This window comes from Corvus moneduloides, chromosome 5, assembly GCF_009650955.1.
Source record: "Corvus moneduloides isolate bCorMon1 chromosome 5, bCorMon1.pri, whole genome shotgun sequence".
NCBI lineage: Eukaryota > Metazoa > Chordata > Aves > Passeriformes > Corvidae > Corvus > Corvus moneduloides.
Genome location: NC_045480.1, coordinates 54,116,396 through 54,134,930, shown reverse-complemented (window position 1 = coordinate 54,134,930; position 18,535 = coordinate 54,116,396). Strand labels below are relative to the sequence as shown.

General features: G+C 36.2%; 1 protein-coding gene across 5 annotated transcripts in view; it reads left to right on the top strand.

Moving 5' to 3' along the window:
- CCSER1 (coiled-coil serine rich protein 1) overlaps positions 1-18,535 on the top strand; it is a 627,487-nt gene that overhangs the window by 490,992 nt on the left and 117,960 nt on the right. For 2 of the 5 annotated variants that reach the window (XM_032109387.1, XM_032109390.1), the window contains exon 10: positions 7,057-7,102. The exons of 2 other annotated variants lie outside the window; for them this stretch is intronic. In XM_032109387.1, the coding sequence (XP_031965278.1) occupies positions 7,057-7,102 (46 nt within the window). Of the gene's footprint in view, positions 1-7,056; positions 7,103-9,386; positions 17,475-18,535 lie in introns of those variants that run through there. One more of the 5 variants, XM_032109388.1, reaches the window with a different exon arrangement.

Below are 18,535 nucleotides of genomic sequence, written 5' to 3'. Positions count from 1 at the left end.
AATAGGAACACTTTTACTGAAATGTATGCAGAGAATATGCTTTAAATGAAAGACATCATAGGCAGTAGTGCCTAAGTGACCTGAAAAATCAGGTTCACAAAAAAATGAGCAAAGCATGGTGGCTTTAAAATGATTTGTATAGAACTGAAGGCAGGGCAGCAAAATTCAAGTTCCCTTAAGTCAAGTCTCCCAAAAGGAGAAAGAATCAGGAGATAAGTGAGTAAGAAATTAATGTAACATGACATCTATAGTGTGAATGAGATGTCTGCAAATGAGTTAGTATTTTCCTATTTACTTCTTTTATTATGTTTACAGAAAGTTTTCTTTAAATGTAAGAACAGTATTTCAGCGGATGTTGGGACATCCAGGGATCCACAATTTATTAGAAATTCCTACCTTAGGAACTTGAGCAGGTTTTTGTTTCTCGTGAGGCAGTGCAAGGAAACATTCAGTTAAAAGGGAAGCTGTCTGTACAGAAACATTCCTTGAATTATCCATTTGAAACGTGTATCCTATCACTATCACATGAGGGACTGTAAGTACCCAGAACGACTGTTATTGCCTTGACTGATTGTATCTGGATCTAAGGTAGTATGTGTAGTTTGGCCTTATGAGATGGCAATCCAAACTCTGGTGTGAAAGTGTATTTTAGGATACTTCACTTAAATGTGGAAGCAGATTGCTGAAAAGTGCATGTAAATGTTGATTCAGAGTTGAAAATGTGCCAAGAGACTGCTAGTAAAATATTTACTGATAACTTTAAGATGGAAATATGTCTTCCTTATTGAGCTATAAGTTCAGTTTGGATTGTGTTTTGAGGAGGAACATATTTGTATTAATATATCTGTAGTCTGTGGAGCAACATTTGCTCTTGGGGATATTTTCTTTTAGTAATTTTGTTCATGCCTGGCATAGCTTTCAAAGAAATGAAAATAAATGTGTGTGATTATGTGCGATCATCTTCAATTGCATATACATTTAAATATTTTGGTATTGTATGAAGGCCTTTTGTTATTTTAGGCCACCACAGAAACAAAACATTTTTGTTGTTGTTTCTTTGTTAAAGGTAAAGCACATTGCGATCTGAAATCTAATAAAGGAAGAAGACACAAATGATAAGCAGTTTTTCATCAGAGGGAATGTAAAGACTGAATGCTGGCCATTATTAAAGTTGGGTAATGCTATAGAGGAGATTAAGTTGTAAACAATTGCTTCTGAAAAATAATGGGAGAGGGTGTGCTTGCCTGAGGTTTTTTTAGCGTTTTCTAATCCTATCTTTCTAAAAGGTAAAAGAGTTCCTGTTCTGTTTGAGTTTGGCTGTAAAGTGTTGGTGCTCCTCTTTAATATTACTGCTTTGACTCTGATTTTTCATTTATTTTTATGCAGATGGTTTACCTTCCAGAGTCTCAAGGTCTTCCCCTCTCTGTATTCAACTTGTCAAAATGAGCCTGAAGGATGGATGGTTTCTACATAAGTAGAAGTGGTCTCAGCACTTAAAATTTTAAATGGGAATTTTTAAAAATAAAATTCTAAATGGGATTTTTTTAAAAATAAAATATAAATGGGATTGTTTTTTTAAATTACTAAAAGGTAGTGTATGAATTTCAGGTAGAAAACAGGGCAAAGCTAAGCTAGCTGACATAGTCCCATTGAATCAGCTCACACAAAAAATAGATCGTGACAAAAAGCAAATTTTCTATCAAGACAGTAAACATCTTGAAATGAAATTGAGTGCAGGTTGAGTGTTGTACAGTAAAATCCAGTGATCAAGAAGGTGTTCATGAGTAAGTTTGTTGCACCAAAACTGAAACTTTGAAGAAAGAACCTGAGGTTTGGTAGAAGTCTGCATCTTTTAGAATCTGGTGGCACCATATCTGAAGACATGCTAATGTCATTACATTGAATTAACTTACATATAGAAAACCTTTTAAGAGTGGTATTGCATTGGAAAAGTAGTAGATCCAAGGCAGCCTTTCCTGAACTCAGTCCTGAGCTCAGAGTAGCAGCACACTACTTTGTGTATCACTTCATTGATAGACTCATCTGGTGAAGTGCTGTGTGTACAAGTGAAAGCCATCACACCAAAGCACATCGAACCATTTTAGTATTTACTCTCTTTATGAAAGAAACATACCCTGCTCTTACAGGAGAATGTGGGAGTGATACAGCAAGTCTTTCTGTCTCTAGGAAATCTTACAGTGGTATTTTGCCATCATGTACTGATGTGGAATTACCTTTCTGAACACTTGTGAGATCAGTTGAACTTTTTTTTAATGTGGTAAGAACTAAGACTTCACTACAGCCTGTCTGCTAAGACTGTGGGGTTTTTTTCTTAGTAGTGTTCTGAAACATTCTGTGGTATTGCCGTAATTTCTGTGATGAGAAACAAGGGATAAGTTCATATTAAAGTACTGTGTGCTAGGGAAACTTCTAGGGAAAATGAGTTACCCTCTTTTAAAACCATAACATGAGGCTGAGATGGTTTAGAGGTTTTGGGTTGCTTGGGGCAGATGTCTCTTTTTTTTTTCTTAATCTGCCTTTTAAGCATGTAGCAGGTGGGTTTGTGCTCTAAGGGAATAGAGGGCATTTATTGGAAAAACATTCATTTGATGGGTAGCGAGCTCTTCTATTTATTTCTGGCATTGATTGGTCTGTTGTCAATACACATCTTCATGGAGATTTCTCATAGCAAGTGACAAAAAGAGAACAGCAGTATTTGTGTAGTTATGCTGCAGAGGGGATATTTAGCTGTATTGATTTGATTGTTTCATATATTTCAATACTCAGATTTTCAAGTTGCTCAAGGTGAACCCAGAGGACTTCAGTCACTATATTCAGTTAATAACAGGTGAAATCCTAACTTCAGGGTTCATAGAGATGTAGGAAACATACACAATTGGTAAAGTATTTTTAGTGAAAAGCTTCCTTTGAACAGCAAACTAATACATACTTGGATGTTTTGTTTTGTTGAACAGGTGGAATGATGAGCCCTTTTCATTTGGATTTCCTTGCTGCTGTTGTCCCAGAATAGCTACAGTCATAAATATTTAGACTGTTTGGTGGTTTTAGTCATTACTTTGAGAAGCTGACAGTAACTGGTTTTGTTCAACGTGAGGATGTGAGGAACAAAACAGCAGTGGGAACTAAATGCCATATTCCCTTGCAGAGTTCATTGGAGTTTTCAGTGAATACTTAACTGTGACTTCTGACAGAAACTGTGTCATACTCTCACCTTGACAAGTTTAAAAATTGATAGTGTTTTCAAAAAGAACTGAGTTTTGTAATGTTCTGATTGCATTTCTGAAAGCTAAGTGAAAAGAAATTAGAAATGACTGATTGAAGGAATGTAAATGGAACAACTGTGTATCTGCTTGTCTGGTGCATAAAATCCACATTCATTTTAGGGCTGTCTTGGGTAATCAAACATTCCTGCATTAACAATGAGGGGATGCTGCAGATGTGTTATATGAAGGCAGAAAAGATAAAATAAAAGCCTCCCTTACTTGTCCCTTGTGAGGAACAGAGACTATAGCACTGAATTACATGGCACAGGAATATATAGAAAAATTAGTCTGTGCCCTTCTTTCACTGGGAACGTGGAAATCTATCCTAAGCATGAGTTAATTAGCTGGTTCATGCTTAGTTCAGCATGTGATGCTATGAAAAATATTAAATAAATTAATCTGATTGCATATAGTACTTAAACCTTAAGCCACCCTGGCCCTCCCAGTCCAGCAAGCACTTCAGATTGAAATCTCAATATATTTGTGACAAAGGCTATAGGATGTAGGCCAGAATCAAGAACTGAGCTGGTGTATTTTCTTGTCATACTGAGTTCATGTGCAAAGCAGTCCTAAAAACAGCCCTCATTGGCCTTCGGCATAGGCCAGGTGTTATAAATGAGGCATCCTGACACTTTTAGAAGCTTCCAGATCTTGATGGATTCCTGAGCTCTAGCTTGTCAGGTACTAATACCTGTTCTCTCCTCACATGTATATTCAAAAATGCCTTTAAAGTGCTTGAAAGTCAGTGTCATTTGAGAGATGCTGTTGTGTATTTGATCTCTTAGTTAAAATTGCAGAGCAAAAAGGTGGGGAAGGGTTCACCAGTTAGAACTTCAGATGAGTGTGCTAACTTTTGTAAGCCATTAACTTAGTAACTACAAGGTAACTAGTCATCTACAATGCCTCTACATTATTGGTAACGTTATCTTTGTTTAAGGCTCTACATTTCTATGAATCACAGGACTCAGAAAACTTAGTGTAGTATTTACCCCTGAAACTCATGGAAGCCTAGACACTTTTAGGATTAAGTGTTACACCACTCAGAGAGGACAGAAAAAGAGTTATAAGTGATTGAAACTGTTGAACTGCCATGCGTTCTAGCAGGGCCTGAATTTTCTACGGAGAATGTCTGAAACCTAAATTAGTTTTTAAAAAACACTCTTTATTATTGGGCCAGATGATACTGAAGGAAAACATGTATTTCTGGAGTATGCTCAGAAAAAAATAAAGGTGTATATCCTTTCCCCTGAGAAGGCCAATTACTCTGGAAATCAGAAATGTGAGTAAAATAATGCAGTCAAATCCATTGACTTCTTGCTTTTCAAAGAAGCATTATGTAATTAGTATATATATAATTTGTGTCAGGAGTGATGATAGTAACCAGCAATGAATAATTAAGTTCCCAATTCTTTGGTTGATGGATTCATGTAAGTTGAGGCTGTGTAAAGTTTTTCTTTTTGATTCATGGAGGGTACAATGTAGATGCTGCACATTCAAATTACAGAAAAAAAAACCCTTTTGGCTAAATAAGCAAGCGGTCTTTTAACCATTGTCAGACCAATTTACTTTGTGCTTTTTGTTTTGTGTATATGATTTCACAAATCATTTCAATGTCCTTAAATGATGTTCTGAAAAATTACTTTTAGGAAGTACCTTAATATGAGGTACCACTGTGTACCTCAGCTTTTCTAGCCAGCTGCCTTTAAGCATCCCCGAATAACTTAGAATTGGGAGAATGGGGAGACAGTGGTACTGCCCTTATGCAATGTGTTTTCTTCAGTATTTCTAGCTTTGGTTTAGATAAACATTTTTAGCATCTCAAATAACTGTATTTTATTTTCAAAATATTTAAGAAAGTACTGGAAATAATAGGTAAAGCCTTAGCAGCCACTGAAGAACTCGTCTTAAGTGCTAAATGTACTACTGGATTTGGTACCCAAACAATTTGTCCTTTGGCTACTCTGAGAAATTAGCTGGAAATAAAGATGGGCTTTGACAATGCTGAAATAACTCCATAAAAAACTGTGGGGCTGGAGGATAGTGCACTTTCAGGGCACTGCCTGCCCTGAAGGAAAGAGCTTTGAGCACACTGCCTGTTTGCATGTTTTCCTGATAAATAGGAGAGCTTACTGCCTTTTCCTAGCAGCCTGAAAACCAGAGATGCAGCCAAGAAAACAAGAGATGCAGCTACTTTTGCTGGCCCAGCACAAGTTAACTGCAGCTTGCTCCCTTGGCTCCTTGTTGCCATGACTGTGACCTCTTACTGCAGTTTCAGGAAGGAATCTTGGCGTGACAAGCTTGGGGTGTAGTGAGACAAAGGGTTTCTGCAGAGCTACCCTGCACTGCATGTGGCCACAGAGTAGCAAGCCATGGTCTCAGTGGCACAGCCATGATATCTAAGTGAAGAATAATCCTAATTATTCTGATTTTCCTTAAAAATGTGGTATGGGAATCAGTGATGTAAAGGTGGGTCTTCTACAGGGCTTTCTAGATATGCATATATATGCTTCACTCATCTTAGACAAAGGAAAATGGAATTTCACAAGACCTGAAAGAGAAAATTATCTCTAAGCACCAATGCCTAGCCCTTTCTAAGTGTCTGGTAAATCAGTTCCCAGCCTTGACTTCAAAAAGATGATGAAAGTCAAAATGGAAGCCAGCATCCACTCAAGTCTCATAAGTTTCAGGTGTTTGATCTTTCTTTTTTAAGATAATACTTCCAATCTAAGTATTACTGTAATTAGTCATCCTTGACTACCCAGTCCAAATGATCTGTATGCCCTTTTATATTGGGAAAGAGGATGCAGTCTTGGACACAAACTCAAAGTGAAGTTCTGATTCATGATCTGGATTCAGAATGAGACAATATAGTTTGTTTTAACAGTGCTTTTCAAATTTTATACATGAGAGTTTACCTAGTCATCTTCTTTCTTGATGTTATTAGTTTGTTTCTCTGGGATTGGTTTGTTGGTTTGGTGGGGAGTGAGCAGGTATGCTGAGGAAGATTGTGGGAATTGGGGATCACACTGGGAAGAGATTTGTCTACAGTTCCTTACTGGTATCACTTGCTTGGTATTTGATTCATGTTTTGTTTACATGCACAGTTAGTATTTCAGAGATGTGTGGTAATTGCTGGCATAATGCACAAAAGATGAAGCACTCTCTCTATTGGAAGAGTGTACTGTGTGTATGGATTGGGGATTTAATAGAGCTGCTTCCTGTCAGCTGGCATAAAACTGACCCAGTGAGGACATGTTAAAAATTATGGAGACGAGATGAAGAGGAAGTGTCAGGAACCAAACAGTACTGCGCTTGCTCTCCTTCCTACCTGTTTGAAATGTACCTTCAAACAGTGACAGTATCAGCTAAGACATTGGTGTCATTGAGCCTTCTTATTGTTGTGAAGGAATTCATATTAATATATATACTCCATACATTGTCTTTTCCATCAAATTTAATTTTTGACAAGTGTGAGCATGCCTGTCTTATGCTGATACTTTTTTCCTGTCTTCTTTCTTTCTCTCTCTTTTCTCTCCTTTTGGTTCACTGTGTTCACTGACGGGTGGATTACTCATAGAACCTTCTCCACTATAATTTATGTTTATCTGAAAATAGGAACTGCAGTTCTTCAGTAATAATAAACTCCTCTATCTAAACAGTCTCTATTTCAATTCACTGCCTTCATTTTCTTCATGTCCTGTCATTTTTTTCATTTGCTGCTGCTGTTAATCTGACATCCTTTGCTCCAAAAAAAAATGTGTTTTATTTACAGGGCACAGCATTTGGAAGTGCTCCTGTACCTTCTCGCAGGCAATTATGTGAGTCTCTTAAATTCCGCTCTGTGTTGTAAAGATGACTATGTGTTCATGTGCTGTAGCATGGCATGCCAAACTAGAGTTAATGCCCTGAGGTCAATATTCAACCGCTGGTGTTGTATATTGCCTGTAATGTGTGTGTAGCTAACAGCTTCTATTGACCCCTTCTTTATTTCTTTGTTGGGTTTTGTTTAACACATCGTGAAATGGGGCTGTGCTGTGCACTATAGACTTGCAAGAAGGGAAGAAAATACCATAATGACTCAAAGTCTGGAGGGGAATAAGAATGATGTTATCAGTTCACGTGTGCAACATAGTAGAGAGTAGCATTGTTAAAACTGAAGAATCTCTTTTTCCTATTGTTCAAATTAATGTCTCCATTTCACAGACAAAAAAAAAATAAATCTGGACCTCAAGAAACAAAGAAATGGAAAATCAAACAATGTGGTGTAAGGCAAACATTACTGAGACCAGTTGTATTCCTTATAGGACTTTCCTTCTAATTAATTTGAAGAACAAGTCCATCCGCTGAGTTGGGGAGAAAAGGGAACTTCTAGAAAGGGATCTCATTCTTTTTTTTTTTCTTAAATCCATTGGAATTATTGACAATGAATAATTTTTCTTTTAAATTAAAATAAATTCCCCTTGTCATCCACCAAACCCCCAAGAAATCACAAACAAAATGTGCTATATATTTTTTAAAAGAAAAAAAAAAAAAAGAGACAGGCTTGCATTCTAATTCCAGATGTTCTCTCTGCTGCATTAACAGTGTTTGTGTGTGAGTGTGTATATTGAATATATAGATCCTCAGAATACCATCAGACTTTGAGATGAGGACTTTCTTACATTCCTTGAGTTATTTCTGTCTTTCTCCTCCTACCTTGAGTTAATGTCCATCCTAAAGACATTGGTGTCTTCCATATGCATATAATGAGCTACAGCCATGCACTGCATTATTATGATTGCTGTGCACTGCATCACACCGCTGAATGTCAAACAGATTCATTATAATATAACATTACAGGCTTATTCATAAATACAGTGCAGTTTGACTGATGCTTCATTGTTGGCAGTCTTGAAACATGTTGCTTGCGTAAATTCACTGGTGCTGCTCTTGTGTATTCCTAGGAAAACATATGGCGTTTGTCTATGAGTGTGGGTCTTGCAAAAGTAACAAAAAATATGGTCTGTATATGACTGTCCTTTCTTTTGTGCAATTATCTAAGACGTTCCTATCTGGGTATTCCTGGGTATATCTAAGGGAGGAAAAAAGTGCCAAGATGTAACAACCTTCATGAAATATAATTGTGCTCCTATTACAGTTATTTAAGGTATGGTGGAAAGAATTAATATTCTCATTGTGTCCTTCAGAAAAACAATGCTGAAGTTATTTTTCATCCATTATGTATGTCACTTAGCAGTCTGCTGAAATGAAAATTTAAATTTCTGGCTGGCTTACTCACATTTAAATTAGTCCTGCTACTGATTTATATGATTAATAACCTCAGTGAAGACTTTGGAAACACACTGAAACAGTAACATGCTTTAACATGCTTAGTTATAAATAACCAGCATGTTCACTGTTGACAACTTCCTTCCTTGTATGGAGCTCCTGTTTGAGGTGAATGATGAAGTGTCGCTGAATGAAGTGTCTGGGATTTGAACATAAGGGAAGGTGTGGGAAGCGCAGAAAATGTTTTATCTGGCAAAGATGGGTTAAAATTTGTGTAACAAAATGAAGATGCAGAGCTCTGAAATACACAGAGTAGTGGATAAATGGTTGGGTTAAATATGTGGATGTGTAGGCTGGAAGAAGTGGTCAGAATTTCCACTCTCTCATGATGAAATAAAAGTAAACATTGCTGAAAGGGTGAGTTGTGAGAAGTAAGTTTAAAGCAGCGTATATAGAATGTGTCAATGGCTTAACTGTGAAGCAAAAGGAAACAAAGAACCCCACGTAAATAAGGGAACTCATAATATTCAGGTGAATTATTTCAGCCAGCTGTTTCCTTTGGTTATGTGTTCTGGTAGGCAAAGATTATGTGGAACAACGAATGCGTTGGGGTAAAGTTCTAACAGGAAGCTAAAATTAGAGCTTGAACATCCTGAGCTTGTCTTCTAGTCATTGGGGATAACTGCTCTGGTCCTTGCAAAGCACTGGATGTTATTGTTCATGTACCAAAATGGGAAACGAGGATGTGTGGTAATCCAGAGCAGCAGTGCTACTGAATGAGTGTCATGTCCTATTACACAGAAACTGAAAGGTAGCAGGAATCTTTTCTTCCAGGTGGTGTGACCGGTGATCCTACAGTAACTCTACTGCAATGGAAGAGGCAAGAATAATCTGATCTCGGTTCACGCGAGATGTTTTAGACTACAGGGCACTTGTGGCTGCTTCACCTCCAGAGTGAGCAGGGGGAGCTCAGTGGTGGTGTTGGAAGTCACTGGGAAGTCACCTCTGGGCATCCAAAGCTGTCAAAGACATTGAGTAGTGTCTGTGCCAGTGCTGTGTTATGACATTTCCTCTAGGGGCTCAGGCTCCAGAGGAGCTGCTGGTGAAATGTGGCAAAGCAGTGAGTGGTTGAGACTAAGATGCTGTTTATGAACCATTTAAAAATAAATATCTTCTATTCATGGGACATTTTAACACTCTGGCTATAAACTCTGAGACACTGGGTGTAATGATAGCTAATATATTACGATATGGAAGTTAAGAGTCCTTTCCACAAGATAAAAACGTGCCTTGTGAATTTGAATAAATTGCAACTTTGTTTCTGTTTTACAATAAAGGCACCACGAGGAGTGGGAAAAAAAGAAATGGACAATTCAAACTAACAAAAAATATGAGAGCATCTGTAATTAGCAACAAAATAAGATCCAAGGACAGAGGATAAACTGAATGGGGAGTCCAAGGTCAATATAGATGTCATTAGAAGTCTAATGATAGCTGTATGACAGAGCTTTGGTCATTGGAGTACTGCTGACCTAAAGGCAAAACACAGATTTACTAAATACAGTTATGACTAAATAAAATGTTGTATCAAAACAAAATGCAGCTGCAGATTTTTTGGCAGAATTGCACTATAATTGCCTTAGGGAGAAGAGAGCACTCATGTTTTCTCCTGTCGCTTGTTCATCACATGGAGTGGAAGCACGAAGTGAAATACATGAAGTAGGGTAAACGCCACAGTTCTCAAAACACACATGTTCATTGCAAGATTTCCTTCCATCTGCACCCTTGTCCTGCAAAGGTACATGTTAGAGTCAGGGTTGTAGGTTTATATCCTGTGTTAAAGCATAGTTGATCTTGCACCGGATGACGAAGCTTTAACATTTTCCTATCTGTGGTCCTTTTTTGTAAGGACTTTATTCCAAATATTTTTCCTTATTTGACCTGAAATGTCCTCAAACTGAAAGTAATTACTAATTGAATGTGATAGTGGTAGTAGGTTTTTAAAGAATATATTATAATTTACATGTAATTTGGGAAATGAAAAATGCTTACCGGTTTTGATTAGCACTCTTTAGAAGAAGAAATCAATGGGAAAAAATATCACAGAAAGAGCCTTGCTCTAATAGATGTTCCTGAAACAGAGTGGGAAGGCAACAAAAATCAATACATTTATGTGGTACCTGACAATCAACTGCACAGACAGAAAAAAAAAATGGATCAGATGCTTGAAATAGCTGTATAATATCCAAAGAATTTTGTACCATCTAGTGATAAGGAAAGCACCAGAATAGAATGCAGCTAAACTAACCTTCTAGGCTTGGAATTTCATACAATGAAAAATTAAAAATAAACCAATCTAATATCGAAATTAAGGGATTCTTAGTTGGTTCATAAATGGCACTTTAATGTTGCAATCTCACAAAGTTTAATTACTTGGGACAAATATAAACATGTCAGATTTTTAAATTGTGGTGATTTTAATTACAGCAGAAAATATGTAGAACTGAAATGATGAGAGTTAAGTTCCTAGTGTAGACAATTGTATGTGTCGACTGTAAGTTTTTGCAAAGCGCTAGAAAGCTTCCTTGGTCAAACAAAAAGACAAAACAAAAGACAAGACAAAATAAGATAAAATGCTGAGAAGTTAACTATTTTTTTGATTCATGGTGCATTGCAGAGGAAGAAAGATTTTTCAATGGAGTGGTTTTCTGATAAAGAGTAAAACCCAAGGTGGTTGTGGTAAATGTATGAGTTGTGAATGAAAAGATTTAAGATGATTTATTTCAGAATTTTAGCGAAATTCATAGTGAATAGGCTAGCATACTAGTGAAAATAGAGTCTCTTAGGAAAAACTACTGGCAGTCATTTTCTTGTAGACTTGATCAAAATTTATGGAGCTGTGATGTAAATAGTAGTTTGGATAAAAGGATGCTTTATAAAAGCATATTAAAAATACCTGCATGTTTGTAAAGTCATAGCGTGGTAATAAAGGTTTATCTATCAGAATTCTCTTCTATGTAGGTTAAAAATTGTAAGCATAGGAAAATAGGTCAGTGTATTTTGAGATTTATGAGGAGGTTTTACCCTCACAGAAGGGTGCAAAACTCTCCTTCCAACCATGGGCCAGATGTGAGTTCTCCAGACTGAACATCTGACTAAGAAAATGCTGTAGAACATTAAGTTCAGATATATGCAGCTAGGATGTCCACAGATTCCATTGCTGTTTGGCTAGAGCATAGAACTGTATCTGACTAATTGTAAAAAATCTTCCAGTCAGGTTTTAATGGAAGTAATTCACTTTCAAGAAAATTAAACAACAGTATTAGAAATAAATTATGTAAATAGTAATAATCCTTAGTATCTATTGGTTTGGTTTTGGCTCATAATTCTTTATTGTACTGTTTGAAAAAAACGCCTGATCTGACAGTCAACTGCTAAATTCGATTTAAAAATTCATCAGAAAATTATCTATTTAACTGAATAAGCTTTTCATCAGGTTTTTTTAACTCAGTAATATGTTCTTGGTGATTTAGGCTTACTGTAATGTAATCAAAAGTTATAGCCCTATTAACTCCACTGAATGTAAGATCATACTCTGCTTTGGCAAAATGAGAAAATATATATTCTGAGAATTGTTTTATTAATATATTATTATTTTTAAGTCTTTAATTTGTGGGAGAGAATTCTAATTCTTTTAACAGCAGCTTCTGCTTTCATTCCTGTTTCCATGGAAACAAACATTAGCACAATGAAAATTTTTAAAAAGTGATTATTTTAAAACATTGACGACTGGAGATTTCATTTAGCAAATTTGGAACCCACTCATAAAAATCATAGAACTTACATAGAAGATGTAAAATAGAAATAGGAAGTTTTTATGTGATAGCTTAACATGTGGTTTTTATTTGCCTTTGTTTCTTCATTCCATGATTGAAAAGAAGGATAATTTTGTTATTCATCGGTTCATGCTTGATGAGGGAGAGTAGAATTTATTGGACTGCAATGTACAGTGGTGCATTAAAAGCCAGTTTGGTTTTCATACTTCATCTGACTATGGAAAAAGAAAACAAATACGTTGTTGTTGTCTTTCTGTGGCATTCTTGGCTGTCTTATCACTGAACATGCAAAAAATACCATAGTCATAATTTGATTAAAAATCAGATACTGTGTCCTCTTTAAATAGAATAGCCCTTAAAAAAATTAGTTTTTCATCTTCCAAATAAATAGTCTATCAGGGCAAGACTCACTAAATTCAGGCATAATCACTTCTTCTTGTCATGCTTTGAATTCATGGACTTGATTACACCTCAATCAAGGAAAAGTAGAGTATGGAAGCCATGAGCTTGAAGAATTGTTTTCTGGTTTTTGTCTTTGCTTTTGCTGCCATTTATAGTGTGTAAAAATGAGATGCATTGTTTTGCACTTATTTTGAAAGTTAAAAGATGGAAACTGAGGTAATCTATTGAAATTAGGTAGGCTCTTGCTGAATAAATTTTAAACCACTAGGAGATTCTAAAAAGAAAGCATTCTCTGGGCTTCTTGAGCTGCCTCAAGTTCCTGTAATTGAATGTTTCTGAAAATTTTCCCTTCAAAACCTCTATAAAATATCGTTCATTAGTAAAAATGTATTTTGAAGTAATTTCTGTATGAAACCCTTTAATATTTTGGGGGTTTGTAAACTCTCTCTTCCCATGAAAATTAGCAGAAATGGCAGTTTCTAACAGATGACGTTTATATGCTAAGGGGTTTTTTTTTCATTTTTATTAGTAATTTCTGTGGTTGCCCTGTTTGTGGTCAATACAAAATGGAAGAAAGTCTGTAGGATCTCTTCCCCTCTAGGATCTCAGAGAAAAATATGTAATTAAAATAACTCCTTTCCTGAAGACTGAGCTTTATATTTTCTACAGAAATTCATTAAACTTGTCCATGAACAGGGAATTGACAATTCCTTATCTCTAGTGCTGGAATTTGTGTCTGTCACCAACAGAAGGCAGTGAAGGATAATGTCCAGAAACCCCTTCCAGCCAAGGCTTCTCTGACTCTCTAATTTGAGAAGCACTTCTGTGGATGGAAAGAAGGGAAAAAATGCGCAGTCTCTGAAGCTGCATCTTTCTTTCAAGTTTATAGTCTGTTTTCCAATTCATGTGCAGTTAATCTAAGAAACTTTAGCTACTAAACCTGGTAATTTATCTTTTTAAGTGGCTAATGATTGCTTTCAAGTTTTCCAAATGAGATTGACTTTTCCAAGTGGTGGTGCATTTTTTAATTCTAAAAATAAGGTTAACACAGTAAATAATTCTTCAATTAAAGTAATATTTAATTTTAGGCCTAACAAAATATTTCTGATTGATCTGATCACTTTAAGTCAGGCATCAAACTGAAGAGTCCCTTATTCGCTTAACTGAATTTTGAGTAATGAAATTGAATTGTCGATAGATCTCCTTCAGGAGTAAACTCAGAGTTTCATTTATTCTGAATAAATTACATCTCAAAGTAATCCTATTTCTGATTAGTCAATTATCTAAAATCTGACAGTGATTTTTTTTTTTCTTTTTTTTTTTAGATCTATATTTGAACTGCAATGACTTATCAGTGTAGCCATATGATAACTTATGCTTTGTCGGTGGAGTAATTTCCATCATTCAGTGCTTCCCCTTTGCCCACTGTAATAGCACTGCTGTTCCTGGACTTTTCCACACACAGAGAAAAATCCTTCCCTTTCCCCAATGACCATCTACTGTGCTACAATAATAGTGATATGTACTTTCAGATTGCCTATTGATAAATTTTGTTGTGAAAAATTTTTCCTACTACCTGCTTAGTTGTTCATTTTTTTGTAAATATTCTGTTGATCACATAGTTATCAGATGTTTATATAAGAAAAGAGTCAGGAAAATGAAGAAAAATTACTTGCTTTATGTCATTAATGAGAGTAATAGGGTAGAAGAGTACATAGCAATTCAAAATAAGGCTTCCAGTGAAAGAAACTGATAGAGAAAGGATGTGATAGAATGAATGTGAACAGTGAACATTCATCTCAGAAAATGTGAAACCTGCAGCTAAAAGACTTTCTCAGGACCTTTGAGTGTCGGAGACTTCATGGCTTCAGATACCAGTCTTCTCATTGATGCTGGAGCAGACTTGAGCAAAGCAGTCTCAGGCAGAATTAAAACTAAGGAACATATTTACCCATGTTTTTCTGATTTAGAGTATGTGCAGTCATGAAAAAAAGTTATTCCAAGATGTGAGGAGTTACAAAATCATTTTATGATGACTTACAGGCTAGACACTTGTATTTTAGTTACCTTGGGTGACATTCAGCACTTAAAATTATGGAGACTGCATTTGCTTTTTTGATTAATCATTGTAATGGATAGTGCTTTTCTTTCATATGTAGTCAAATGAAAAACTGTTGTATTCTTTGTTTCGGTCAGTAGTTCTGTCTTCAGAGTATTAATGAAATTTGGGACTGCTGAAGATGGTTATTTAAATTACTGAAAGGCTTAACAGGCAAGTCAGTATTAAAAAGTTCCCAAGCCATTGCCATTAGCTTGCATTAAATGCAGTGGGGAAATTCTGTGGAACTACACTTCCTGCCACACTGCTGTTTGTTGCATATGTGACCAGAGGTATCATGAATGTGTTTTGCTTGGCATTGCTACAGCTGTGTATAGGCTGAATAATAAACAATGGCATTTGTTATTCTTCTGATACAGCTATTGAACCATTTAACAGTTTTCTGTATTGTATTTAAATCCATTGAATAGATTAAAAAAGCACTGCCTTTAATCAACATAGCATGACTTTTTGTCCCAGATTTCCCTTCTGAGATTTTGCAAGTGTTATTATTGCAATCTCTTTTGCATTTTATTAGTAGTGGAAAAAGCAAACCAACAGACATTTTGCTTCAGATGGTTAAAGAGAGTTAAATGTTGGAGTAAAAATATTCACCATTTCTCTGTGTCATACAAGCATGTATGAATGCACCCTTTTGCTGTTCTCTTCCTCACAGACAAGAGACAGTCTGTACCTTTCTAGAGAGAAGCTACACAAACGATCCACTCTGTTGTTTTCCCATAAACACCATGGATTTTATATGCTTCGTAGACCATTAATTAGAATTACTTTTTTTTTAATGTGATGGAGCAAGACATTGCTAATGCTGGAATTATCTATGGGTATTTATCAAGTTCATCCATACAAACTGTAAATACAATTAATGTGGTATGGTTTGCTAAAAATAAACATTTGGCATCATACAGTTTTAAGTAGCATAATATATAATACTTTCAATATCACCTCAATTTATTCCTTGTCCAGTTATTTTTCTAAGAAGATTTGCCTCCTTTTCATCCATTCATTTCTAACATCTGCAAAGTATCTTCTGCTTTGCTTTCATAGAAAATTCAATTCATTATTGTCATTTGGTCATGCTGCTGAAGTTCAAACACACAGGAAAAGAATGAGAGGCTTTTATATGCCTTGTTAGAGTCATCTATTGTTGGGAAATAAATATCTGCTGAATGTTTTCTGGAAACTATTTCAAGCATTTGTTATAAGAAAATACAATAAAAGCAGTATAGAAAACCTCGTTAAGCTTTTCTATAAAGCAATAATAATTTTTACATTCCTTCTCTTCAACATGCTAATAATTGCCTCAGTTTGGTTGTTAGAATAGCATATTATATGAATTTTGCTTCTTCCAGAATTTTATTTAAAAAATAAGTAATATTGTTGACATTTCCCTGTATATCAGGTCTTTGGGGTTTTAAAAGACCAAAGAAAAGAGATGTAAAAATGAACATAGTAAAAGTGAACTCTACCATAGATAATAAAGATACATGGGGGTTTTATTACTTACTTTAAAATTACATGTTTTGGCAGTGAAAAATCTTATCCTCTGTACTAACAGTATAGCTGAAGAAACCCACTGGTAATTCCCAAGTGGAAAGAATTGTTCAGTTTCCCTTGTGGAGTCTGTCATACCTCTACCACAGTCTCCTGCCAGCTCTCTGGGAATGACTCTGGACCTAGGCTAGCAAACCAGAAAGTAGAAATGCTCCATGACTTTTATTGTGTAAGTCATAAAGGTCCCCTGTCCTTCTCTAGCAAAAGGATGCAGTATGCCATGGTTTTACAGGTAAGAACCATAAGAGTAACAGAGTAACAGAGACCATTATTGGTTAGGCTAGTGAGTATATGCATGAAGTTGGCCTCATGCTAGCATTGACTATTTTACTCATCGGATTATCATCATTACCCCTGGGCTGCTTATATTTAGTTTTTGTATGTAGGCTCAGACATTGAAATTTCGGGATCAGGCACTTAAGCTAACTGAAGCATGACTCCAAACAAGCAAAATGCCATCATGCATGCAGAGGTGTTTGGGAGGCAAGCAGAGGCAGTGGTACAAAGGTGTGATTCACTAGCTAGACACAGAAACAGTCCAGAAGCACGAGTTCATGTCCTTGTGTATTTCTCCCAGGAAGACCAAGGCTGGATCAGCTTGCACTTGTCATGGGTTTATGTACAGAACAATCCCTACTGTTCCAGCGTCACCATGTGTCCCTGCCTGCTTCTGGGCTGTCCTTTGAACACAACCAGTTCTTGCTGGCTGTATTGTATCTCTTATAACATCAAAAATAGTTCCTGGTGTGAAAAGCCTTATTATTCTATTTATTCATAGTGTTTTTTTCAAAAAGAAATAAAAATCTGTGGAGGTTGAGAAAAGAGACAATACTACTGTGGGATCAACTTGCTCTGTACTTGTCAGTAGGCATGGTTTTGTAACCCTCACATGCTTACAGTTTGTGTCTGAATTCCACTCCGAGCTAATGCTTTTGTAGATAAAACTTTGACAGAGATGTTCAGTGTGTTGTGATTTTTTTTCACTGGGGCTTGGAGAGATTTTGAAGTTCAAATTTACTTGGGTTTTGGCTAATTTGGCCATGTGCAGATACTTGCTCCTACCTGAATGAATTATAATCAGTATAATATAAGCTATTTCTAATATTCATTAGAAAGGGTTAAGGAGTCTTCCCATGAAAAAAACACAAGTTGAGGCCAAACAGTTTTGGTTTTTTTCTTTCATTTTTTGCTGGTGTCCAGGGCTGGTCTTGAGAAGGCAGAGTTCCCAGGTGATAAGCTCTGAGCTTGCATGGAGATCTCTGTCACTTCGCCTTGTTTGGTTGCCCTCAACTGTGGCATGTATGGTGGTGTCTGCACATGGATGATGGTCTTGCCTACCGGTTTGTGATTGTATTAGTTTTACTTGCAGTCTAGCTGTTAGTTTAGCTTCATTGACTATGTGAACCCTTTCTTGGGCAATGAGCAGTGAGCATATACTGACTGGATTCATCTAAAGATTTCTGTTGGTCTGTTCACATTCCTTGGCTGGAAAATTTCAAAGAATGACAATTATTTGGACTATACAAAAGATTATAAAGCTGGGCCTGCTTTCACATAACTGTAAACCCCTTTAGTTTTGTCTTTCAGCTGCAGTGATTGTTTGTAAGTTGAAAATTTTATCTAACCTTATGAAACAAGAGCCACTTACGTAAGCTGTTTGAATTAAAACAAAGCCTAGGTATGGCTGTCCTTTAACATAACATGAAAGACAGCTCATAATCCCCCCATTCTTCTTTTGGTCTTCTTTTGTCTCACATGGCAGGAGTTAATGATTCAGGTGTGTGAATAGGAGAAAGTGAGACTTTTCCTGTGTAGGACTAAATGGTTCTGTGTTCTTGGAGCAAGGGTGGAGGTGTTGCTACCCCGTGGCTGTTCTCTTGCCTCAGCACTAACCACACAGCAAGAGGATCAGGGCATTTAGGCACTTCATGTTACAGTGAAGGAGTTTTATTAATTTATAAAACACTTAAAAAACCTTGGAAGATCTCATATCCAGCTGTGAAACTTGCCAGCAAGTTGCAGAGTCAAATGTTCTGTTAGGAGTAACAGAGCTGTTGCTTTCCTGAAAGCTTTGA